At 44.3% G+C, this 24,455-nt stretch overlaps 4 protein-coding genes across 5 annotated transcripts; 3 read left to right on the top strand and 1 right to left on the bottom strand.

Moving 5' to 3' along the window:
- Positions 1-925: 925 nt before the first annotated feature.
- On the top strand, positions 926-4,024 carry LOC120730777 (E3 SUMO-protein ligase ZBED1-like). Of its 2 annotated transcripts, XM_040027259.1 has the most exons (8): positions 926-1,436; positions 1,568-1,697; positions 1,885-2,432; positions 2,530-2,674; positions 2,754-2,985; positions 3,074-3,217; positions 3,312-3,380; positions 3,476-4,024. In XM_040027259.1, exons 1-8 carry the CDS (start codon positions 1,391-1,393, stop codon positions 3,836-3,838), a joined length of 1,677 nt encoding a protein of 558 aa, XP_039883193.1. In that variant the 5' UTR covers positions 926-1,390; the 3' UTR covers positions 3,839-4,024. The 2 variants fall into 2 exon arrangements, with proteins under 2 accessions (XP_039883193.1, XP_039883194.1); XM_040027260.1 differs by lacking the exon at positions 926-1,436 and having other exon boundaries at positions 1,507-1,826.
- A 4,013-nt stretch (positions 4,025-8,037) lies between these two features.
- Positions 8,038-11,382, top strand: tomm20b (translocase of outer mitochondrial membrane 20b). The gene is made up of 5 exons (XM_040027258.1): positions 8,038-8,284; positions 9,972-10,018; positions 10,225-10,306; positions 10,491-10,633; positions 10,791-11,382. Exons 1-5 carry the CDS (start codon positions 8,161-8,163, stop codon positions 10,833-10,835), a joined length of 441 nt encoding a protein of 146 aa, XP_039883192.1. The 5' UTR covers positions 8,038-8,160; the 3' UTR covers positions 10,836-11,382.
- A 480-nt stretch (positions 11,383-11,862) lies between these two features.
- On the bottom strand, positions 11,863-16,582 carry rbm34 (RNA binding motif protein 34). The gene is made up of 12 exons (XM_040027268.1): positions 16,390-16,582; positions 15,782-15,935; positions 15,449-15,490; positions 15,360-15,418; positions 15,052-15,265; positions 14,285-14,344; positions 14,157-14,200; positions 13,948-14,031; positions 13,797-13,860; positions 13,674-13,716; positions 13,462-13,580; positions 11,863-12,415 (listed from the first exon to the last, which is right to left on the bottom strand). Exons 1-12 carry the CDS (start codon positions 16,410-16,412, stop codon positions 12,074-12,076), a joined length of 1,248 nt encoding a protein of 415 aa, XP_039883202.1. The 5' UTR covers positions 16,413-16,582; the 3' UTR covers positions 11,863-12,073.
- A 122-nt stretch (positions 16,583-16,704) lies between these two features.
- Positions 16,705-23,247, top strand: tbce (tubulin folding cofactor E). The gene is made up of 17 exons (XM_040027257.1): positions 16,705-16,819; positions 17,013-17,126; positions 18,002-18,086; positions 18,187-18,351; positions 18,861-18,946; positions 19,085-19,184; positions 19,259-19,361; positions 19,729-19,805; positions 19,911-20,003; positions 20,905-20,969; positions 21,075-21,139; positions 21,648-21,800; positions 21,982-22,120; positions 22,217-22,285; positions 22,370-22,429; positions 22,528-22,619; positions 22,758-23,247. The coding sequence occupies exons 2-17, from the start codon at positions 17,018-17,020 to the stop codon at positions 22,851-22,853; spliced, it is 1,557 nt and encodes a 518-aa protein (XP_039883191.1). The 5' UTR covers positions 16,705-16,819; positions 17,013-17,017; the 3' UTR covers positions 22,854-23,247.
- The last annotated feature ends 1,208 nt before the right edge of the window (positions 23,248-24,455 follow it).

Here is a 24,455-nt window from a genome sequence, read left to right as displayed (position 1 = left end):
TCCTCTCTCGCTTCTGCCAGATCTTTATTTAAACACATTCATGTGTTCACAACAGGTTGCAAAAACTTCTTAACATCTCTGTCTCACATTCCCAAAGCCCAAAATCAGAATAAACTAAAATAGTATAGTAATAGTATAAACAAAAATCTAAACAGTCCTCTCTGTTGTTTGTTACTAAGAGCTATAAATCACACTTTTTTCACACATAGTTTGATAAAGCAAACATTCCAGTACTGTACCATATACTAATGGAGTACCTGTATAGTGGAAATCTCCACATCAACATTGCAGAGCGATCAGAATTATTGTAGGTTATTACACTAACTTTAGACAATAACAGTGACAACACATCAAACTGTCTCTGCGAACACATTAACTCAAATATACAGGAGCCGTGGTGTACTTTTGTTACAAGAGGGTGCCTTAAGTTTAGAAAACAACAAAGCTAACAGCTACTCCAGGATGTGGCGAGCTAAGCTAGCTCCTACTCTCGATCGTAACACATTTCAATGAGCAAAACAGACGAATACAGATCCCAGCAAAACAAACTGCTGGTCAGGTTTTACCCTTATTTGGCATGTAAATTATGTGGACCACATGTGTGGCCTTATTACTTACTAACCTGAAAAAAACAGATAAATCATGAGATGGGCGACAGGTAGTGTGTTTCCTCTCTCGCTTCTGCCAGATCTGAAGACATGCAGTAGCGTCACACTAAACCATCTCACTGGGGCGGAAGTGCCCCCTTGTGGTGTAACTAGGGATCACACCACATGTTGGATCTCCAACAAAAATCACAAGATTAAGGCCCTTCCTTAACAAAACTACACCTAAAAGCTTATACAATATACAAAAATTAAATCACATAATGTGACCACACATTACAGTGTGTCACAGTTAGGGATGGGTACCGGTGTCCGGTGCCATTGTGGAACCGGTTCTGACATAAACGGTAGTAACCAGACCGAAAAGCAGCGCACAATTCGGTGCTTCATTTCGGTGCTTTTTTTTCCCTGAGAAATCTAGCCAATCACTTCCTTTCCCAGGATAGTAGGCGGGCCCAGGTATGTACGGTTTTTTCTTTAGAGCGGAGCTAAAATGCCGAAGGCGAAGCGCTCGAGAGTGTGGCTGTACTTCACAGCAAAAGATATAAACTCAGCAGCCTGCAACAAGTGCTTAAAGGTAATAATGTGCAAAGGAGGTAACACCTCAAATCTAATGAAACACATGGCGTCTTTTTTTAAAAGCCGAGAAATGCACCGCATTTGATAACTTGCAGCAAGACATCACACCTAGCACATCTACTGCGGTGCCTGTTCTCGGAGTTAGCAACATCCAAGAACCCGAAGAGGAGAGTCCGGCCCCTAGCCCTGCCGCCAGTGTAGCGGAAATGATAACTGATGATGATGATGGCAGCAGCACCCGTTCTTCTCTGGGTGAGTATCTTAATGTTGTTCGTGTGTAATTTAAGTTGAGTAGGCTAACCACGTTATTAAATTAATGCATGTAAGGTGAACTAGCAAACACCGTCGTAGTTACATGCGGCTGTCTTCTTGTTTGATGGCAGATACTCCCTTCATCCTGGCCAAAAAGGCTAAAATGACGAAAGAAAAAGTGGACGAAATTCACAGGGCAGTGACAAAATTTATAGTCAAAGATCTCCATCCATTTTCAACGGTGGAGTCACCATCATTCAGGTGAAAAATGTTGTATTACTCTGACATAAAAAATAGACTGTATAATACTGTAAAGGTTAATATGTTCATAGCTGCTTAGCTTTGTAAGTCTTCTCTAAATATTATAAGTAAACTACATTTGAATAAAAGGTGAGCTATATGTTTTGTTTTGTTTTCTTTTTTGTTTTGTTTTTTTTCTTCAATTCAGGGAGATGTCCTCTGCCCTTAATCCGAGGTATCAGCCCCCATCCAGGGATGATCTATCCAACACACTTATACCTGCTTGGTATTGTGTGGAGAAAAGCAACCTCATCCAGAATTTGGCACAGGTTAACAAGGTCGCTATCACCTGTGATGGATGGACCAGTATTGCTCAGGACCATTTCCTCACAGTGACTGTTCACTACATCTACAAAGGCAAAATGAAGCAGAATGTGCTCAGCACTGAAGCAGTTTATGAGTCACAAACAGGTCCAGTTGTCGCTAAAGAAATATCAAGCGTTGTGGAGCAATTTCACTTGGGAGGGAAAATAATTGCTGCCACTGTAGATAATGCCTGCAACATGGATGTTGCTTTGAAAAAATTGGACTTTTTAAAAGTGGGATGCTTTGCTCATACCCTCAACCTGGCCGCACAAAAGGTGTATGACATTCCTGCAGTTTCCAGCTGGTGTGCCAAAATCCGTTCAGTTGTGGTGTGGCTCAAACGTTCATCCTTGAGCAAAACTGTGCTCAGAGAAAAGCAGCGAATCCTGAGTAAGTAGCACATGCAGTTACATATCAAGAAGTATTGTTATTCATATTACCTTTTTTATAGTAATTTAAAAAATGTTTGTGTCTATCTGTGCTTTAGATTTGCCAGAGCATAATGTCATTCTTGACGTTAAGACGCGCTGGAATTCTCTCTTCCTAATGGTGGAGAGATTTATGGAGCAGTTTGATGCAATCCAGGCAGCTGCTCTGGATCAACGGCTGAGGAAGCCTATGGAGAAGGACAAGTAAGTGAATGACATGAGCATCACTTGCAAGAGCTAAATAACGTCATTTACCTTTAACATTGTGAATATTTTTCAACAGACTAGAAAGGTTCACGCACACTGATTTAATCAAGGCAGAGGAGTTTATTAAGTGCATGCAAGTCCTGTACACGTCAACCATGTGTGTCTCAAGTGACAAGTCACCCACATGCAGCCAAATCATCCCCATCCTGGCCAAGCTGGAGGCACATTTCAGCCGATGTGATGAAGACAGTGTTTTCACCTCTTCAATAAAAGAGAAAGTCTGGGGTAGTCTGCAGAAAAGATATCAGGTATTTGCAGACAATGTCAATGCGCATGGAAAATAGGGTTACCTTTTTTCAGTATCAGCTCCTATGTTATATCTTGTTTTACTTAAAGGATGAAAACCTTCAGAAATTTCTGAAGGAGGCCACGATGATGGACCCACGTTTTAAAGGCAGGCTAGATGGTGAGGCAGCTACTGACATCTGGGACAGGTTGGAGAAGGCAGCAGTTGCAAATGCCACAGTAGCAGTTGCGCAGGTATTTTCATTGTGTGTGTACAATCTTGTCCTTTTGCATCATGATGTAGTTTCTATGTTGAAGGAATGCTCTTTTACTATCTGTGTGTCCATAGCCTCCCACTGAGGACCCCAAAGCACACAGCGAGGTGGATGATGCTGACATGGACAAGCCAGAAAAATATGTAATTTCAGATTTTTTCTAACACAACCACTACATTCTAAAAGTGATCTTTATTTATTTTGCAAACCTCACACATCTTTTTTTGTTGTTTTTCAGCTAAGTAAGGTCCAAAAGTCACCCTTAGAAAAGCTGTTTGAGGATGAAGACAGAGAGCTTCAACAGGCTGCTTCTCAAGCGGGTAGAGTCCCCTCAGTCACAGAGCAGGTACATAAGGAGCTTCAAATATACAAAAGACTGCCAGGAATTACCTCTGGACAAGACCCTGTGGCCTGGTGGTGGAGTAAGAGGGATACACTCCCCAATTTATCTGCCCTATCAGAAAAATACTTGTGTGTCCCAGCCTCATCAACGCCTTCTGAAAGAGTTTTCTCTTGTGCTGGGCATGCCATCAGCCAAGAGCGATGCCGTATAGCTCCAGAAAAGGCTAATATGATTATCTTCTTGCAAAAAAACTGCTAAACATCACAGGTTTCATGACAAAGTTTGTTTTCAATTGTTTAAGCACTGGTTCCAAAGACGTTATGTTTTATTGACAGAAAGGGCTAACTTTGTTATAATTTTGCTTAAAAAAATTACTGGGGAAAATAAAAACACAAGAGGTTTTTGGACGAAGTTTGTGTTCTTTATTCTTTAAGCACCGGTTCGAGCACCGTTTAAGCACCGGCACCGTTTCAAAAGTACCGTTTTGGCACCGGTATCGGATAAAACCTAAACGATACCCATCCCTATTAATGAGTCATTGTCAGTTGTTGATTTGTCCTGTTCTCATTGTATGATGAATCATGATGGCTGTTTGGTAGCCGTCTGCATACAACGCATACTCTCTCTCTCTTCATATGTGTGTGTGTGTGTGTTTCTGTGGTGAAATTCAGTATGGTTCCGACAACAGTTTTATGTTAATGTACAATCCTTATTATGTTTTGGGGGGGGGGCAGAGGGAGTGCTCGCCCAGGGCGCCAAACAGGCTAGGACCGCCACTGCCTGAAGGTCTGGATAACTTTCACACCTGAATATCTAAAAATGGATTAGAAACACTGTAACGTTACAGATTCATAATATGTCCTCCCTAAAGAAAAGAACATGAGGCGAGCCTAAGGTTATTAGTAGAAACTACTAACTAGTAGTAACTAGTTTGATCTGTAAGAGTCCTTCGAGAGGAGTAACATCTAAGCTAAACACCAGCTCAAACACAGTTGCTTCATCTGTTCACGCTGACTGTACAGTTTTGCTGGCATGTTCCTGGATGACTTCCCATGATGCCACAGGATAGGTAAGATCAGACTAGCCAGGCTGCTGCATACACATACATACTCATTCATGTTGTTAACTGCCTCTTTAATATCATAGTCTGAGAGCATGCAGACTTTTTACACATGTGGAGCAAGTGTGTGTGTGTCTTGTGGTTGCTGAGCTGGAACAACAGCTACCCCTGGTGGCCAGAAGGAATAACTGTGGCTGCCTGCTGTATGCATAACACCAAGATCATTTTATCATTCAGTTAAATAAATGTGTTCATATTATATTATTTTATACTTTCAGAAAACAAAAGGGAGTATTTTTTAGAAACATTCCTTTACCAAAACAAAAAAACAAAAAGAACAAATAAACAATGAAATTACTTCAAATACTTTGATGCCTATTTTTACATTTAACTAGTCAATCACTACGCTAACCCCAACGGACTCTGTTTTATCATTTAGCTAAAAGTATGAAGAGATTTACTTAAAGTTGTCTGATATTATATATGTCAGATGATGAAGTCATCAAAATGACACTGTTTAGAACAGGAGTGGGCATCTCCAGGCCTCGAGGGCCGGTGTCCTGCAAGTTTTAGATATCACCCTTGGTCAGCACCAGAGATGGGCAGTAACGCGTTACTTGTAATGCGTTACTGTAATCCGATTACTTTTTTCGAGTAACGAGTGAAGTAAGGAATTACTATTGCAAAAACGGTAATTAGATTACCGTTACTTTCCCGTAGGAACGCTGCGTTACTGCGTTACTAAAACCGTGATTTTCTTGCGAGAATGTCTCACGACAGTGACGTAAGCGAGTGCGACGTTCGTGACAACAGCTGTGTGCAGATCAACAATGGATCATATATCGAGTGCGGGAGAGAGTATGAGCGCGCAGCGTTTAAAGCGTGGAAGTACTGACCTTACTTTGAGTTTGATTCCATAAAAAGTGACAAAAACATTAGCGTCCGTTGTGCGTGGGAAGAAAACTTCTTTTTACAGCGAAAAAAAACCCTAAACTTCCGAGCAAGCACCGAGTAGCTACGACGTAATGGGAAACTCACAGAGAAACTCGCGGATTCTTCCACTGACCACCGCGGCACACCTGCACCAGGGTAAACCTCCACCTGCCCCACTCCTGCTTTACAGGTGAAAATAGAGCAACGGTACCGAGTCTATGACTTTATTTATTTTCTGCTGTTTTTTACTTGCATCTATTTGAAAGAGTGAGTGTAAACACAAAAAATATTTTATTTTATGTGCTGGAATGTGCAGAAAATAGGTTTAAATGTTAAACTAATTTCTTCCAGTCAGAGAATGTTGCATATAATTAAATTTTTGCTTGATGCATAAAGTTAAAAGATTAAAACTGATAAAACAAGTTAAAAAAGAGACTTTTCCATTTGATTACATTTTGTATGATGGATTATGCAGAAAAAGTAGAATTGGGCTGAAAGATCTATCGCTTTATCACCTCTTCAGGTTATAAATCGTGTTTTTAAAAAGTAACTAAGTAACTAAGTAATTAATTACTTTTGAAAATAAGTAATCAGTAAAGTAACGGGGTTACTTTTTTGAGCAAATAATCAGTAATTAGTTACTGATTACTTTTTTCAAGTAACTTGACCAACACTGGTCAGCACACATGAAGCACACGATTAGTTCGTTACCAAGTCTCTGGAGTTCAGGAAATGTTGAGGAGGTCATTTAGCCATTTGAATCAGCTGTGTTGGCTCAAGGACACATCTAAAACCTGCAGGACACCGGCCCTCGAGGCCTGGAGTTGCCCACCCCTGGTGTAGAAGAATCAAAGACTGATGGTCACACCAGTGTTATGTAACTTGGTTCCCTAAAATCTTTTCCTACATTTCCTTACGTGATATTTTGTTTGCTGTAATTAGGTTGGTGTGTTTCAGTACCGGCTTTTGTTAGCTTTTTGTCACGGTTTTGTACAGAAAAATACCAAAATACAAGAAACTGAAAATGCTGGGTCAAAATGAGCCACAACTGTGACACTTTTATAACGAGTGCCATAAAATTTTAGCTTCATACTCAAAGTAAATTCATTAAAGTTGTGAAAGCCATTCCCCCTGCAATGATTCCGATGGCTAAAGCCAGTTTAACCTGTTCTTCCTCTATAATTCGTGAATTTAAAGGAAAGCCATGCAATAATAAATTTTTAAGGACAATTCTAACCAAACAACTTTTTCCTTCTCAATTAAAAAGAAAATATTTGTTTAAAGATTATAACTCGAGGTTTTTGACTGAGTATCTTTCTTTTCCAATTCCACCTAAAGCAAAAGAAAATCACTTTAAAATCTTAAATGCCATATATCCATCCAATGACTATCTTCACAAGAAATTCAATATAGATACGAACGCATGCACTTTTTGCAATACTGATATTGAGACTACAGAGCACCTTTTTTATTCATGTGAAAGTTCCAGATCTTTTGGGGATGATTTTCAGTACTGGTTAACCTCTAAAAATACTGCCCTTCTCTAACCTTTCAAGTAATTATATTTGGCCTACAAACAGAAAATAAAAAAATAGAATTTGGGATTAACAACTTATTTATAGTTGCAAATATTTTCATTCACAAATGTTGCTTCTTGAAAATTATTCCGATTTTTTCTGGTATTTAATAATGTAGTCCTCCTATTGAAGGCTTCATTAGACAAGTGTAACTTAAATAAAGGTAATTTTTGATGCAGCTTTTCAACTGATGTAGCTAGACTGTGTGTGCGTACTTTTGTTTTTTTGTTTTTGTTTTTAACTTTTTTAACTTTTATATGGAAGGTCACTTAATGTACTTGTATGTTGCTTTATGTTATCTCTGACCTATACTGTTCTTTTGTTCTTTGTTCGATGGCTGCTTTGTTCTTAACCACCTGTACTTGTAGCTACATATCTTTTTGACTTGTAAGATATGCGCTGTAATTGTTAGTTTGTACAATTAAAAAAAAACATCAACGAAAACTAAACACAGGTTTATGTGGCTTAGGATGACGTCACTGGCGCTCATTTATTTTGAAAACAAACTTTCTCAAAAAAAAAAAAGAACAAATAAATAAACCAGTTGGCGTGTATTCTTTAACGAGGACCAGAAAAAAACTGTGTGCAGGTTTTAGAAATGAGCTCTTCAACATAAAACCAAATGATAACAGAGGTGTATCGTATTTACAATGAAACTAACACAAAATATAATGTAGCTGAAACTGCCGTTATATTCTCAAATTCGCTGTTTTATCATATGTACCTGATAATCTGTGTAAACCACACATATTTGGAACATATTTTTATTTTCACTTAACTACAACCAGCCGCCTTTTGATCATTTACAGGCAAACTGCCTGAGAAAATGGCTCGTTTGTCTCATTTTCAGTCAGGCGTTTTCAGGCGGTTACTAGCTGTCAAAGGTGGGGTCCTTACGGTCCTTCCTTCCTTGAGCCGCTCCATCAGCCGCCTGACAGAAAACGACAACCGGAGGTAAAAAATCCAGATTAGCCCGAAATCCTCCAAAAACCGAGCGGGTCTTTCGAGTTATGATGGGCGGAAGGACGAGTGCCATAGCGGCGGGTGTATGCGGGGCTCTGTTTGTCGGTTACTGTATTTATTTCGACAGGAAACGACGGAATGACCCGAACTTCAAGAACAGGCTACGAGAACGTGAGTGTTGACCTCCTCGCTGCTCTTTTTCTCACCTTCGCCGGGTTCGCTGGTTCGGACACCGGGCGGTTTCGTTCGGTCCAGTTAGCTTGTCCAGAGGCTGTGGAGGAGCGCTACAATCAACTCAGTAAATTAAACAAAGCATAGCTGGGACTTCATTCATGTTCTCACATCGTTAAGTTAATGGGTTTGTAGCTGACAAGCCACGATGTGACAGTAATCACATTCTTTGCACCCTCCCTGGATCCTGAGCTCTTCCATCCTCTAAAAGGATCTGTAGAAATAACTGGTGACATGATTGTAAAGGGGAGCATACGATTAGTGGCTGTGCTTCAAAACAAACCATTATTTTGGTGTTACCTAACCCTATTTCGAGGCACAAAATAAAAGGCTTTTATATGGCTGTACACACATAAATATACTGAATATACCAGTGCCGGTCTAAAGTGTGCTACCTCAAACTTGAGCCGCTGGGCAGCTTATGGAGGCTGGATTCAGAGAACCTCTGACACAGTTGTCTCCAAGGCCACATTACCAGGTAGTATTTATATACGTGCAGGTGCTCATCCAGATTTGTCCTGCCAGCAAAACTCCAAACACTGTGAGAGAAAGGCTTTACTATCCTGTGATGTGACCTGCAGCACACACTCATTCACAAAGCTATTTCCATTTCAAGTAATTACACAACAAACATATTTAGCATGATGTCTTGTTAGCTGGGCTTCCAGCCTGCTGGAGATTATCGTGTTATTCCAGGAAGATTGGGCCCTGTTCCAGTTTGTTAATCCAAACATGAGGAAACTCCAGGTTTTCACGTACATGGTAACAGACTCTGTGAACAAAACCACAGCTCTGAGTTTCTTCCCGACTCCTCTGCTGCTCCTGGACCAGCTGACTGACACTGATGTTTGCTCGTTCATAGAGTTTCTTACAAACAACGACCCAGCTTGGATGTTTGCCATTTTGTGTTCTCACACGAGTGCAGAAGAGAGACGGCAGTTACACCACAGATTGGTAACATGCGCAGAAAAAGATCTGTATTGTGTATTTGTAGCTTTGTAACTGACTCTATCCACAGTAATGCTGCCTGACTTGTGTGAGCATCATATTCTGTCTATGGTAACGACACAGTGGACCAAGCTGATTAAAATAACTCTGTCCTGCGTGATTTTTGAGAGAAATATGACCCACGCTGGCACACATTCATATTCCTCAGTCCTCTGGGTTATAATCAAGGCTTTACTGTTTATTTACCCGTTGCCGTGGTGCACTCAGGTGTTCTGGGGGACACTAAAAGTTTGAAATTGGAGTTTGTTAAATTTTCTTCAGGGAATACGGCCGAAGCAGCAAACTGTGTATAAACAGAAATAAACACCTTCCAGTTTTTGTATTGCAGGCAGTTTGTAATTGTTACCAGTCACCTGAACATGGTCAGCTGGACGACAAGGTGACAAATAATCACTGGCCTACAAAAATCAGGCCTAAATTTCCAGTAAATAGTTGATTTGAGGGAGCAGAAGCTAAACTTGGAGCTAGTTTAGCTTTAAGCCCATTTCTGTGTCTGTCTTATACTCGTAACTTTGTGAGTGTAGCAGCTACTGTCTAAGACTACTTTCTTGTTAAAACCAAGATGGACATGTTTTGAGGGCTGGAGCAACATGAGCAGTTTGTCCTGTTCTTGTCACAGGGAGAAGAAAGCAGAAGGCTGCCAAAGAGAGGGCAGGCCTGGCAAAGGTGAGCAGTCTCTACACGCCTGCACCTTTACATGTGCACACGCGTGCACAGAGCTGACCGTGTTTCTGTATTAAAGCTGACACCCACCACATTAAAGGACAACTTCAAACCAAAGAACTGATACTGACTCTGCTGTACAACTGCAAGCTACTTCACACAAACGTGACAGAAATCAGCTGTGACTGCTTACTGTGACTGTTGTGCAGCTTCCAGATCTGAAGGATGCTGAAGCCGTGCAGAAGTTCTTCCTGGAGGAAATCCAGTTGGGAGAGGAGCTGCTGGCTCAGGGTAATTTACTCTTTATTGAAACTCGTACCACTGAACTGGTCAAACGGTTTACTGCAGTACAGCCAGTGGTGACCTTGCTGCGGCACTAAAATGGCTCCTTCCCTGCTGTTGGGACACCCAGTATGGGTACAGACGCCTGCATGTGGAGCTTATAAGCTTTTGTTTCCTTTTGCTTTGACTACAGGAGACTACGAGAAAGGTGTGGATCACCTGACCAACGCCATCGCTGTGTGTGGTCAGCCTCAGCAGCTACTGCAGGTGCTGCAGCAGACTCTGCCTCCACCCGTCTTCCAGATGCTGCTCACCAAGCTGCCCAGTATCAGCCAGGTTTGTGAATTGCTCTAGGATCAGTTATTATGACAGCATGCAGGACATGGAGTCAAGCAGTTTTAACTCTCGAGTCTTTGAATCATCTCTAAAGTGTTCATCAGTCATGCACACGTAAAACCATAAAGCCGAGGACTTTTTTTTTCCTGTCTTGCAGCGTATCGTGAGCGCACAGAGTCTGAGTGAGGATGATATAGAATGAGAGCCCAGAAGAAGCCACCCCTGCTCCCCGTTTGTTCATCACGACCTGCCCACACCTCGGCCTCCTGTCACTTTCACCCCATCCAGCCTCCCTAAAGGGGTTCAGTTTCTCTTCCTTTGTCCATTGAAAGGTTTTCTTTTTGAACTTGTATTACCCGTTTTGGGGTATTAGGATATCTAAATCATGAGGCCACAAAAAAAATGTAGAGAAATGCAATCCGGCCTGTCCCCGCTCCCAAATCCTCATGTATGTAATAACCAACTGGGCTGGATTCAAAGATGAATCCGCTCCTTCCTCCAAGGTGGTGCAACACACATCTGACAGGATTATGTACAAGGTTTACGCTGCCTGATGTGGTTGTACCTGCCGTCTCCATGACAACGTCAGTAGTATAAACCAGAATGTGCTCGGATGAGTATTTATTGTTTTGTTACGTCTCGTCTGTCTTTCTATTCTAGACTTGGAAACGCTTTTTAGAGTGACGATATGTTTTGTTCTGTTTGAAGAGGACGGCCCTCTTTAGCAAGAATAAACCATCTGAACAAACCACAGCTGTGTTGAGTGTTCAGTCCTGGTCACCCTGGCACTGCGCCTCAGAACAGTTTGATGTCTTTATTAAACCGAGCAGCTGAACCTCTGTGCCAAAGCGCCCTGAGTCCTGGAGGTGCAGCTACTCTGGGAAATGTTCTAATGGTCCTCATCTACACGCTGGTGGAGGTACAGGGAGGAGAGCAGGAGGCTGCTATGAACTGTGACACGTTAGCAACAGTGACACGAGAGAACGATGCTGCACAGCAACCAACACACTGGTGGTGAGAAAGGTTTCTGCTTTCTTTTGGAGAGAGGACGCCACCGGGCTCTGTGACAGAGGTCAGAGGTCACGACAGCATCTAAACTTCACTGACTCCATCTGCCTTCAAAAGTTATTAGTGTGGATCATTTGCTTTCAATAATAACCAGATTTAGAGGTTTTGCTGGTGATTTGCAAGGAAGAAAGAAAACGGTGACAATAAATTCAGACACAGAATAAAAGAAATGACGTATTTTAACCAAATAAGTGAAACGGTTACAGATCAAGTCCAACACAGCCCTGTGGGAAGGACCTGTGACTTTATGCTGGGCAGAGGAAGTTCTCGTTTAGCTGCCTGGATGTCAGCTGTGTTGGAGTCGGGCTCTGAACCTGCTGCTCTTCCAAACGACTCTGATCACAGCGACCACATGCTTTTTCTGTCCTCAGTTTAAATATGAACAGACTTTTCTGGCTTCACTCTCTTTTTCTTCAGTGCTTTCTTTTTAGTCTTTTTGTCTGGATCTGCCATCTCTCCTTTGAAAGAAGCGGAGCTTCTGCTCAACTTGCGCTGGTTTCCCATCACCTTCCTTGGGGACTTGAAAGCTCCTCGACCAGCCGCCCTCTCCCGTCCAGAACCCGTCTTCAGAGTCTTGCCGGTCTTCCTTGTTGTTGCTTTGCCATCACCGTTACTCTTCTGCTTCTCCTTCTTCAGTGACCTCTTCACCCGGATGGATCTGCCCTCCAGCTTTGAGCCGTCCAGTTTCAACGCCAGCTGCACAGAATCGGTACTCTGCACAAGGAAGACAAAATGAAGTGTAGAAACACATGGCCTACTTTGACCAAAGCACCAATACTGACGCTTAAAAACTGTAGAATGGAAAAACCACTGGCTGATGTCACACTGGCTACGCCCATCAATGGCACACAGTCTATTGTGGATTCTAATTTATTCTAATTCTGTGCTTTTAGACCTTAAAGTTCCCAAAGTATGAGTACACAGTATAGGTCAGTGGTCCCCAACCCCCGGGCCTCGGACCGGTACCAGTCCGTGAGTCGTTTGGTACCGGGCCGCGAGAGTTGAGGCTCAGGTGTGAAATGTCTGGTTTTCAGGGTTTTTATCAGTTTTCAGCGTTATTTTGTTATCGTTTTTATCGTTAACTCGGTTTTCCTGGGTCTTTTCACGTGTGTTATGAATAAATCTTCTTTGTTTCGGTACCGGTACTAGTTTTATTTTGTTGTATTTATCCGCGACACCTTAAAGGCCGGTCCATGAAAATATTGTCGGGCATAAACCGGTCCGTGGCGCAAAAAAGGTTGGGGACCGCTGGTATAGGTGATACGGCCACCATCTGTCATATACACCGTTCAGGAGCATAAATCAAAGAGCGCCAAATTATTACATTTGATTTAATATTTCCTGACTGCTGGTGTGGAAGTGTACGGCAGCTGCTAATAAGCTCATGCAGTGACACCCCCCAAACTAAACACAGCATAAGGCACCAATTAGTAGAGCAATGTAAGAGAAACCCCAACAATGTGACAGTGGGAAGGAAAAACTCCCTTTTAACAGGAAGACAGTTCCTGCACATCCAGGCTCAGGGAAGGGCGGCCATCTGTCATGACTGTGTGGGGGTGGGGGGGGTTCATAGCCAAAGCTGTACTGTTTAAACATGGACTGACTTTTGTCACCAGCCATCAGAGGACAACCCTGCAGTGATGCGTATTCAGTTAGAAATCCCAAGCCTCGCCACAGGCGTCTCAAAAAGCAAAATATAAATGCAATCCAATATTATTATTTGTTACTCCAGAACCACGATAGTCTCCGAGCTCTTGTACCTCAAACAGGACGTAACCAAATCCTTTCCCCAAGCCCGAGTTCTTGTCTCGCACCAGTCGCACCGCCTCCACTGTGCCGCACTCTTCGAAATGCCTTCGAAAAGTCAGCTCGTTGATGTCTGCAGACACAGCAGGTTGGCTTGAGCTTCAAACTACTCACTCCTGGACAACTACACCTTTACCATTGTCTGGAACTCTACAGAGGAACTCACCAAATGAGAGATTCCCCACGAAAACAGAACGCTTGTGGTCGTGCTGAAAGAGAACAACAGGATTTCAGTTTAACTGCCAGGAGACAGATACAGCAGAGCATTCTGGGACGTCTGCTGACTCACAGATGAGCTGTCGGCCACTCTGTCCACTCGGATGTGAAAGTCTTTCTCTATCTCCATGCCATTCCTGTGAGGGCAGACAGAAAGACAGCTCTATCAGCACGTGTATGTTTGGGTCTTACAGCATTAGCAGGTTTCAGGAGGAGCGTCTGACCTCTCCAAAGCTTTGGTGATGCCATCTTCATCTTTAAACACTACGTAGGCATTGATGCTCTGCTTCTTTGGGTGGACTTTGCGCCTGCGAAGTGAAAAGAAGCTCTTTGGTACAAATGGAAAGGAGTCAACTGAAACCATACTATTAGTTTGTTGGTGGAACCTAGTGAAAGCTCAGGATTAAAAAATAAACAACTTTCAGAAACTCACTTGATAGCAGCTACTTTACGAGACATGGAGGGGTCCTCTCTGACCTGTTGGAATGAAACACAATGTTACTGAAGATGAGAAGTTGCAGCAACCTGGCGACTCTCTCTTTCTTTCAGAGGTGTTTTTACCACAGAGCGAAAGCGAATAGATTCAATGGATCCTTTATCCCTGAAGAGGCTCCGCAGGGTCTGAGAAGGAACAAAAAAGGTTGCCAGTCTTTGAACTTCCACATTATTATTGTCCTATAAATACTGCAATTATTGCACAACAAGCAATTTGCACGTCTCCTGAAAGATCTTGGAAAGAGCCACAGTACAGTTGTGTTTTCACTCTGTCACATAAACACCTGCTAGAAGCTAAAACGTCCAACAAGCGTTTCCAGAGGTTGCAGATCAGACCGGCTGCCTCAGCTTAGCCAGTTTCTCCTTGTTATCGTCCCACAGCTTCATCCACAAGCCTCAGTCTGAGGTCCGACCGTTGAGGCTCAATACTGAGTGTGTACAGCGTCTCAGTGCATCTAAAGTGCCATCTGACTCATGACCATATTTGCTCCTGTTACTGCGCCTACGTGACTGAACGAGGGTCATTTAAAACAAACACGGCTGTGTCTCGTCTTCTCCATTCTCCACATAAGGAGAAACAGCGAGGTGGCTCACAGAGGAAGGAGTGGCGCCTGGCTGCTGAAGCTAACACGCAGGAAAACTGACACTAAAGAGAAACTGAAGCTAAAGCGTCTGAGGAGGCAGAAACTCCAGTACTGTGTTAGTCTGCACCTCAGCACTAAACTACACTGCATGTTACGTCCATGTAGTTTATGGATGCAGACTGCTAGTGTCAGATACAGTCAGACGGTCACTATGGATACAGGTGGGTAAAACAAAGAAACTAAATAAACCTTCTTGGTGCAGCTGATGGGAAGGTTGCCGACAAACACAGTCCTTTTCTTCTTCAAGGTCTCCTGCGCCTTGCTGGCCTTCAGCCTCTGTCTCTTCATCACCCAGTACTCTGTGTCGTTCTCTCTGCCCGACTCGGAGGTTTGTCTCTTCCTCTTCCTGTTGGGTTTTTCTGGCCCGTCCTCATCCTCGTCTGCCTTTTGTAAACCACTCTCTCTGAAACCAGCAAATTCAAATGAACACTTCAAACAAACGGGTTTGAGAAGAGACTTGAATCAAGAAAAAACTGGGGAAAAAGAAATTAACACACCTTTTTTCCAGCTCCTGATTGGCTGCTGATTTCTCCTTAGCTGGCTGCTTCTTCTTCTCCTGGCGTGGCTGACCTTTGACCTGTGGGCTTTTCTGCTTCTGCTCTTTGGTTTCTGTGCTTTTTTGAACCGGCTGCCATCATAACACAAAAAGACACTTCAGTCATTTCCTCCCTCTTAAATAATCCATTAGCATTAGAGGCGCTCACTAAAAGTTTGAACATAAAACGCACAAACTCTAATAAAGAAAAACACTTCATCAAGCTCAGCGAAGGTTAATGCACCTCTGCGTGTCTTAAAGACACCTTACAATAAGTCATGACACACAACAGAAGAAGACAGATTTTCTTGGTTTTTACAGATTTCGTTTCGACTGGTGGTCAAACACGCAGTCACAGACGGGCTGGTTGTGTGCTGCGCTCACCAGAGGCGCAGGCTTGAACAGCAGCGCTGTGGATGCTGCTGCTGTGCTGAATAAAGCCGACAGGGATCCAGAGGCCGCAGAGTTCTTCTGGAATAAGCTTCCTGACACCTGACCCACTGTGTAGTCAGCTGACTGTTGTCCTGGCGACACCTCTCTGCAGAGGACAGAAACACTGAAGTTAACAGGCGATAACACTTTTTGTGCCATATTTAGTTGAGCTGGCACAGCTGTGTGCTCGTTCATATCTGTACACAAAGAAGCAGGGAAGTCTTGGGTCACTCCTTCAGCTACAGAGACCCTCCTACGCTGCCCTTTGTAACTGTTGGATTCGGAGAAATCCAAAGGATCCACTCCAGAAGTCCATCGCCGAACTTCTGGAGTGGATCTGGGTTCCTGCTCAGTTGGAGCTCATGGCTCCTCCAGCAGACAAACAACCGAGTGAAAAACCTGGACCCTGCGGGGGTCTACTGCTGATGCTGGCTTTGTTTCTTTGGGAGCACCGGTCCCCCCTGATCGAAGGCTCAAGTCTGAGTTCTGAACGTTATCTCACTAATCGTCGTGATATTTTCACTCGTGTTATTAAAGTGTGTGTGTGTGTGTAAACAAACCTGTTGTGGGCTTTCTTCTTCATGGCTTCCGCTCTTCTTTTTTATCTGGAATAAATGTTTACTGAATGGCCTAAACTCCAGTAAACCTTACAACACATCCACACGTTTTCTATCCGAGTGGACCGCTGTCCTACTTCGAAATATTCCCCATAGGAACACGGCAAAGCCCCACAAAGGTTCCTATGCTTTTTCTAGCTTTAGGCTGATTTGGTACCGTATAACTAAACTGGGGTGATTTGTAGGAAAGGACCAGACACACGTAAAGTGTCAGTGAGTATATTTCCTTCGTGGTATAACTTCCTTTTAGAAAAAGGTTTGTGGGAAACCGGTACGACGTTGAAATAGGTCCCATCCGGTGACGCAGCTGCAGGATGTTTTGGTGGGAGCAGGCTGAGTGACTGTTCCGCAGCAAACGCGACATTTATCAAAGGTGTGTATGATTTTACATTAAGTTTGCATTTTTCAAACATTACATGTTTCTCATTTTTCAGAAAGACACAATAAGCTATCCAAACAGTGACATACCGGAAATGTGCAGTATTTACTTATTACACTTAAATGTAGCGTACGCTGCTTCCTGTTGGAGAAGAACTACAGAGTGGCTCTAGTTTTTTTCTTCGTAGCTTCCATGGGAGTAGACGAGGCGGAGGTGCCGGTGGATGCGGTGGGTAAGCGGGTGTCCTGCGGCGGGGAGCGGGCCACAGTGCGCTACTTTGGACCTGTACCCCCCACAGCAGGTAGGACCCGGGTTGTACCTCTTACCTCATCACGCATGGATGAACATCATAAACCGCGAACACACAGAGCCAGTCAGTATGACAGAAAGACTTTGATCATGAAATGTTTGCTACGAGCATCATACTGACTGCAGGCCTATTGTTGTTCCTAGAGTATTTAAAAGTAGAATGGGAGGCAGAGCCTTCAGTTTTCAGGCCCCTCTTCTGTGGAACCAGCTTCCAGTTTGGATTCAGGAGACAGACACTATCTCTACTTTCAAGATTAGGCTTCAAACTTTCCTTTTTGCTAAAGCATATAGTTAGGGCTGGACCAGGTGACCCTGAATCCTCCCTTAGTTATGCTGCAATAGACGTAGGCTGCTGGGGGATTCCCATGTTATCAGGTCACTCCTCCAGTTAATCATTAGTAATTATTACACGATTATATCACTGTAGGTCTGTCTCCAATAGTCTTTTCTTCACCACCACCAGTTGCAGCAGATTACAGCCTGGTTGTGTCGGAGGTTTCTTCCTGTTAAAAGGGAGTTTTTCTTCCAAATGTCGCCAAGTGCTGCTCATAGGGGGTCATAGGGCCCAGCTGCCTCACATTTGTCATTTAACATATTGGTCAAACTTATATTTTGATTAAGAATAAATATGATTGACTTTTAGCAACAGTGTACCGAGACAAAGCCTGTGTCCTGTCAAACCCAACAGACTGGACGCAGAGAGGGAGGAAAGCTGGGAGGGGGCGGGGCTTTTTCCTGTCCCCCTCTCTCGATACATGTCCGGTCCGAGTACACGGATGAAATCACACCGATGAAGCAGATTTAACCACATGCTTGCATCACTGCGTTGCCATTAGTATAGCTGTGTGTTTGTTTTGTGGTTTGTAGGTCTGTGGCTGGGTGTGGAGTGGGACAACCCCGACAGAGGCAAACATGACGGCAGCCACGAGGGAGTGCAGTATTTCACGTGCAGGTAAAGTGCTCAAGCGTGCTTTGCCTGCACTCCTCCTGTGAGATAATTACTTTATAAAGTCTTCTGTGAAAATGTCCTGATACGTTCCCTTTGTTCTCAGACACCCCACAGGAGGCTCCTTCGTCCGTCCGGCAAAGGTGAGCTTTGGAGTGGACTATCTGACCGCCGTGCGACAGGAGTACAAGATCGACTCAGAGGAGGTGCTGAGTGAGGAGATCTCCATCTCCAAGAAGAAGCTCAAGTGGGGGAACATCAAGGAGCGTGGGTACGATGCTGTGTGGTCAGGAGAAGAGCGTCACACAGCTGTGCTATTAGAGCAAAATATCATAAGGATGTTATCAGCTTCAGTTCTGTCGCCTGGTAGTTGTTGGTAGCATCCACCTGCAGTAATGCATGTGTTATGGCGATCAGCTGAGCTGCAGAGTCAGTGCTGATGAAGCGAGGAGGAAGATGAAAGTCACCTGAGACACAGCTCACACGTCTAAGGTTTTATATAGTCAGACATCATAAAATCATCAGGTCTCATAACTAAGTAAACACAGCCTGAGATGAACAGCAGCACCGAGTCATTACTGTGTGAATCCAGCCTCTGGGGTTCGTTTGGTCTGTGTCTCAGGATGTGTTTCGTCACAGTCTGTGAGCTGTTCCCACAGTCAGATCCAAGACATCAGTTACATGTGTGTCCACTCAGAAACAGTCACAGCCTTTGTGTTCACAGTTTTCACTCCTGTTATAAACCTGCACACTTTGTATTGTGTGTCTGTGTGTGTGCAGTTTTGAGAGCCTTCCCTCAGTGCTGCTGAGCCGCTCTGACGTGAGCTGGTCTGGTGCTGATGGGGAAATCAGGACCACAACTCCCAGTATCCTTCTACAGACGGTGCTGGATGCTTTACTGGCACTCAGGATGTGTGAGCTTCACAAAGCGTTCCCGTTTCTCAGAGTCTGTCAGGTTGTGATTGCGAGCAGTGTGGATGCGACACCTTAACCATGCTGATCAGATGTGGAGTGGCTGGACCTGACTGGGACTCTGATGTCGTGCTGGGAGGATGTGGCCACCATCAGCCAGCAGCTGGACAGACTGGAAGGACTGCAGCTCAGGTGTGGGTGTGTGGGACGCTTTGTTTGGCCTCGCTTTCCTTCCACTCAACATTGTGTTGTGTTTCTGTCTTCAGTTACAACAGACTCCGTTTGCCCCCTGACCCCTCGGCTCTACGCCACGCTTTCTCAGCCCTCAAAGTCGTCGTGCTCAACGGCTGCCAGCTCACCTGGCCACAGGTACGCAGCACTGTGGCACTTATATTTACTTTTGTGTTTCAGCTCCGGGGTAACATTCACATCAAACAGTACACTAACTTAAAGTTTAAAGAAAGGAGAATTTAAAGCGTTCCCTCTTTTTCTGTTCTCTACCACTCACATTGCTGCGTTCAGTCATTTTCTTTCTGTCATGTTTCTTCTCCTCTTCCCGCTGAACCTGCTTCTGGCTCGAGTCTCTTCCTCTTCAAAGGGAGTTCTTCCTCCCCGCTGAGGCCAGATTCTCGTGGGTCGTCCGTTCTCATCATGGACAGTGTTGGGTCTTGAGATGATGAACTGCTTCTGTTTAAATGAAATCTCTTTTCCGCCTCTGATCTTGCTTTCCTCTCAGATTCTGGAATGCGCTCCCATGTGGCCACAGCTGGAGGACCTGTGTGTGGAAGAAAACAGCATTACAGAGCTGCAGAGGTAACACTTTATCATCATCATCTTCTGTGTGCCCTGCCTTGCCTTTAGATGTGTGTGTTTTCACTCAAAGCTGCCTGAAACCAGCTGTGCTGTGTCTGTTTACAGGCCTGAGGGACTGCTGCAGTCGCTGAAGAGTCTGAGCTTGTCCAGTAATCCTTTGGTGCAGGACAGCGTGCTCAGTTTATCTGCTCTGCCCAGGTACAGTACAAAGTGTCAGCCACGCGTCGATGTAACGTGCTGCACGTGTTTGTGTCCAGTGTGAGTTCATCCATGAGACACGTTTGCAGCTTCACTGTCAGTTAACCTGATGCTGAGCAGCATGCGTGCGTTTCTCTGACTGCTTTGGTTTCAGACTGCGTGCATGAACACACGCAGTGAGGACTGCTCCGTCCTGCAGCAGCACGAGTGGGAAACATGCCATTTATTTTATGTAACATTTAAATATCATAGAATGTTTCAGGTTCTATCACTGAGACTCATGTCTGTACATTATTTATTTATTTATTTATTTATTTATTAACCTTTATTTAACCAGGAAGATCCCATTGAGATTAAAAACCTCTTTTTCAAGGGAGACCTGGCCAAGATAGGCAGCAGCAGATGTCTCACAGTTACAGAAATTACTCAAACACAGGCAGCAACAACACACATGCAACAATAAGTGAAAGAATACAAATAAAATAAAAAATAAAATTCAAATAAAAATAAAAAAGTCAGTTAAAATGACAATCAATACATGTGTGCTGCGCTCAGCTGTGAACCCTGTCTGGCTGCTCTGTTTCTAGACTGCCATCCTCAGCCCTTCTGTTGAACTGCAGTCCTCTGTATATTTAGCTAGCTAGCTCTAGCTCATGTTAGAGCAGCATCTTGTCAAAATATATGGAAACAGCTGTGTTGCTAGGCAACCCAGCGGCCACAGCAGGGATTTTACCCCGCCCCCTGCAGCTCTAGGTGGAAGTGGTGATCCCACACACCCCAAAAACCAGTACTTGATCTGATTTTAGGAGGGATTTTTACGGCGTTTGCACCATAGTCACAGTTTTCTGTTTGTTGTTTAATAAAAGCAGCTGGAGTGAGTCTGGTGTGTTTCTCGTGGCAGGCTGGAGCAGCTGAATTTATCCAAGACCGGACTGTCTGTCATTCGATTTGAAGATGCTGCCCCCGGTAACGACACAGTTTCCAGCCTAACAGCATCTGTTGTCCTTTTGTGTGTGTAGAACAGCTTTCTGTGCGACTGCAAACGTGTCAGTGACAGTCTCTGCTCTGCAGGGTCTCACACAGCCGCGTATGCAGCGCTGAAGAACCTCAACCTGGACCACAACAGCATCACTGAGGTCAGTGTGTTCCTGCACCAGCACACGGCTGCGGGTGGTTAACCAGAACTGTGACCGACGTTTCACTGGAACACAAACACCTGAAACATTGTTCTGTGGTTACAAAACTAACAAACATCAAACATGCCAGAAATAACTTTAGCTTCAGTTTAGTGAAACGTGTTGCCATAGAAACGGTCAACAGCTGCGACTGTGTCTGTTTGTGTTGTTGTAACTGTTGTTACACCGGTGTAAGTGTACTTCTGTAGACTGGAGTGAAGCCAGTCTGGAAGCTGTCTAACACTGCAGTGCTGTGGGCGAAGGCTGCACTGTGACACACAGCAGCAGCTCCAGACTGCGTGTTTCATGCAGTCACACTGTTACATCCAGCGTGGGTGCTGAGGCTGTCTCCACGTTGCGCCGGCTCGGTCGTGTCATTTTTGTTCTTCTGTTCAGCTTCGTGATTGGACGTTATTTAAAATAAACTCTACGCCAGTTTAAAGGAAGTGTTTCTCTCTTTCTCACTTAGTGGTTTGTGGTGAACGAGCTGGCCAAACTTCCCAGTTTGGTCCGGCTTTCTTGCCGTGGCAACAAGCTGGTGAGCAGGGATGGAAACCCGAAAACAGCCAATCAGATGCTGATCGCTAAACTGGGACAGCTGGTTGTGCTGAACAGCTGCGAGGTGAGCTCGATGTTTGTGAGGACTCTGCCGATGCTTTGGAAACGTGCGGACGCTGTGTCCTGACACGTCTTCAGATTGCTGTGTGACAGATTAGAGCGCCGCGGAGCCCTGCCTCTTGTGTATGAGTTCTGGGCATCATGTCGGTGCTGTCCTGTGCTCAAGCTGCTGGGCTTTCCTTCAGATTCACGCTGACGACAGGAGGGGAGCGGAGCTCGACTATATCAAGATGTTTGGAGAGGAGTGGCTAAAGGCGGGTGGGCGGAGTCAGCCCAGCCCTCAGTTCATCTGTGAACACCCTCGTTATCAGGCCCTCATCAGCAGTAAGTCAGGCTGTGGGGTCAGATGACCTGAGACAGTGCCAGCTTTATTATTACTGACATGGTCTCAGTCACTAACTCCATGTTCCTGTTCCTCAGAGTATGGTGCTCCTGAGGAAGGCGAGCTGAGGAAGCCGGAGCCTTTTGCCCTGAAAAATCAGCTGTTAAGTAAGTCCCGCCCCTTTCTGCTGTCTGAGTGGCTCCACGAATGAACGTGAATCAAAGACAGTTTCATTGTCCTTCCTTCATCAGAGATTACCTTTGTGTTTCCGGACGATGCTAACCGCAAACCACTGGAGAAGAAACTTCCAGGTACGAGCTCAAAGCCTCGACTCTCATTAGATTATCAGCGCTCTCATCTGTCTGTGGAGCTCTGCACATAAACAGTGGCATGTGTTTCTGTACTGTAGCCTCCATGGTTGTGCAGAAGGTGAAGGGCCTGCTGTACAGGCTGCTCAAGGTCCCTGCAGCAGATCTGAGGCTCACCTACTCCAGCCCCAAGGTAGCACACTCAGTAAAGGCAGGAGCCCCGTGGCCTTCACAGAGAGCAGCACACACGTTCACTGGTTTTCTTGTTTGTGCCTCCATGTTCAGTCTGAACATGCCACTGTGGGACAGTAAAATGTTCTTGCTCTTATAGATGGTGGGGACAGAGTTCGAGATCGACAGTGACCTGAAAACACTGCAGTTTTACTCCATAGAGGATGGAGACCAGGTGCTGGTGCGCTGGTCCTGACCCAGTCCAGGTCTTGAAGACCCACAGGAGGAACAGAGGAGAGACCTGTTGAAATGAGATGGAGACTCACATGAGCTGCTTCTGTGCACAGCTGCACGCCACTGGATTTGTTGATGCCTCATTTCAAACATGGCAGACACGTTTTATTTTTGTTGTGGTTCCTCTGACGCTGCATCGTGCTCAGAGGAGGTGAGCATTACAGGCAGAGATGCAGACTGAACCATGAAATGTTAGTGTCTGGTCTGTAAATGGAAACAGCAAAGCGATGCTGAGAAATCAGAGGACAAACACTGAGTGGAGTGTTTCAGTCAGGCTCAGTGTCAGCTGGTAATAAACCACCATGGTCCAGATCATTATTAGTGTGAATGCTGATTAAACATTGACAGCACTGAGACTCTGTTTTTATTCTGCTCTCTCTCAGCACCGTTCATCCTCCTCTGTGGGACATGTTTATAGTTTATTTATTTATATAGCACATTTAATTACAACAGGAACTTCGACCAAAGCGCTGTGCAAGAATACAACATACCAAGGTAACTTATGCTATTGATAGCAAACACCAAATATGAATTAGCAAATAACTCTCATGCTGTATTAAAAGCCAGTAAATACAAATGTGTTTTAAGATAAGATTTAAAACGACTGACAGTATGAGCCTGTCTGATGTGTAGGGGCAAATTATTCCACAGCTTAGGCGCTACGACTGCAAATGCTCGATTGCCTCTGTGAACCAGCCTCGACCTTGGTACGGCTAAAAGCAAAAGATCACTTGATCTAAGAGATCTAAGGGGGGTCAGACAAACAGCCGGGAGCCTGTCCATTCAGGGCTTTGTAAGTCAACAATAACATTTTAAAGTAAATTCTGAAGTGGACATAAAGCCAATGAAGAGAGGCGAGCACCGAGGAAATATGTTCACATCTTTTAGTGCGTGTCAGAAGACGAGCTGCAGCATTCTGGACCAACTGCAGTCTTGGGTCTGGGTAACTCCAGCATATAAGGAGTTACAATAGTCCAGCTGGGATGTAATGAAAGCATCAATCGCCCGTTCAAAGTTTTTAAAAGATAAAAATGATGTCACCTTGGATAAAAGCCTCAGTTTGAAGAAAGACCGCTGTACGACTGAGCTAATCGGTTTTTCAAAGGTGAAATTGCTGTCAAATATAACCCCCAAATTTTTGATAAAAGGCTCAAGACTGTGCAGGTTAAAATGGGAGGTGCTGGGATTGCCGCTCGGTCCAAAAGGATCACTTCAGTTTTGTTCTCACTGAAGTTAAGGAAGTTAGAGGCCATCTGGGATGTAACTTCACCAAGACACTGAAGTAAGGGTTCTAGTGAGGCCGCACTGTTTCCCTTCAGCTGAAGATAGATCTGAATGCCATCAGCATATGAATGAACAAATGTTATATTTTCTAAAAATGTGCTTGTGTTTTTGGCATTTCTAACTTAGAGGTTTTTTAATTATTCTACTTTATTCAGCATAAATGTATAATGTATCTAAGTGGGGAGACTCTTCACTTCTACTGGTTCCACATACATTCACCTACAGACAGCACTCAGCCTCTAAAACCCTGGATTCATCTTCAGCAGACGGGTGGGTGCTG

Source organism: Simochromis diagramma, unplaced genomic scaffold (assembly GCF_900408965.1).
Source record: "Simochromis diagramma unplaced genomic scaffold, fSimDia1.1 OVJJ01000446.1, whole genome shotgun sequence".
Taxonomy (NCBI): Eukaryota; Metazoa; Chordata; class Actinopteri; order Cichliformes; family Cichlidae; genus Simochromis; species Simochromis diagramma.
Note: the sequence above shows the minus strand (reverse complement) of the source record. Positions and strands in the feature narration are given on the sequence as shown.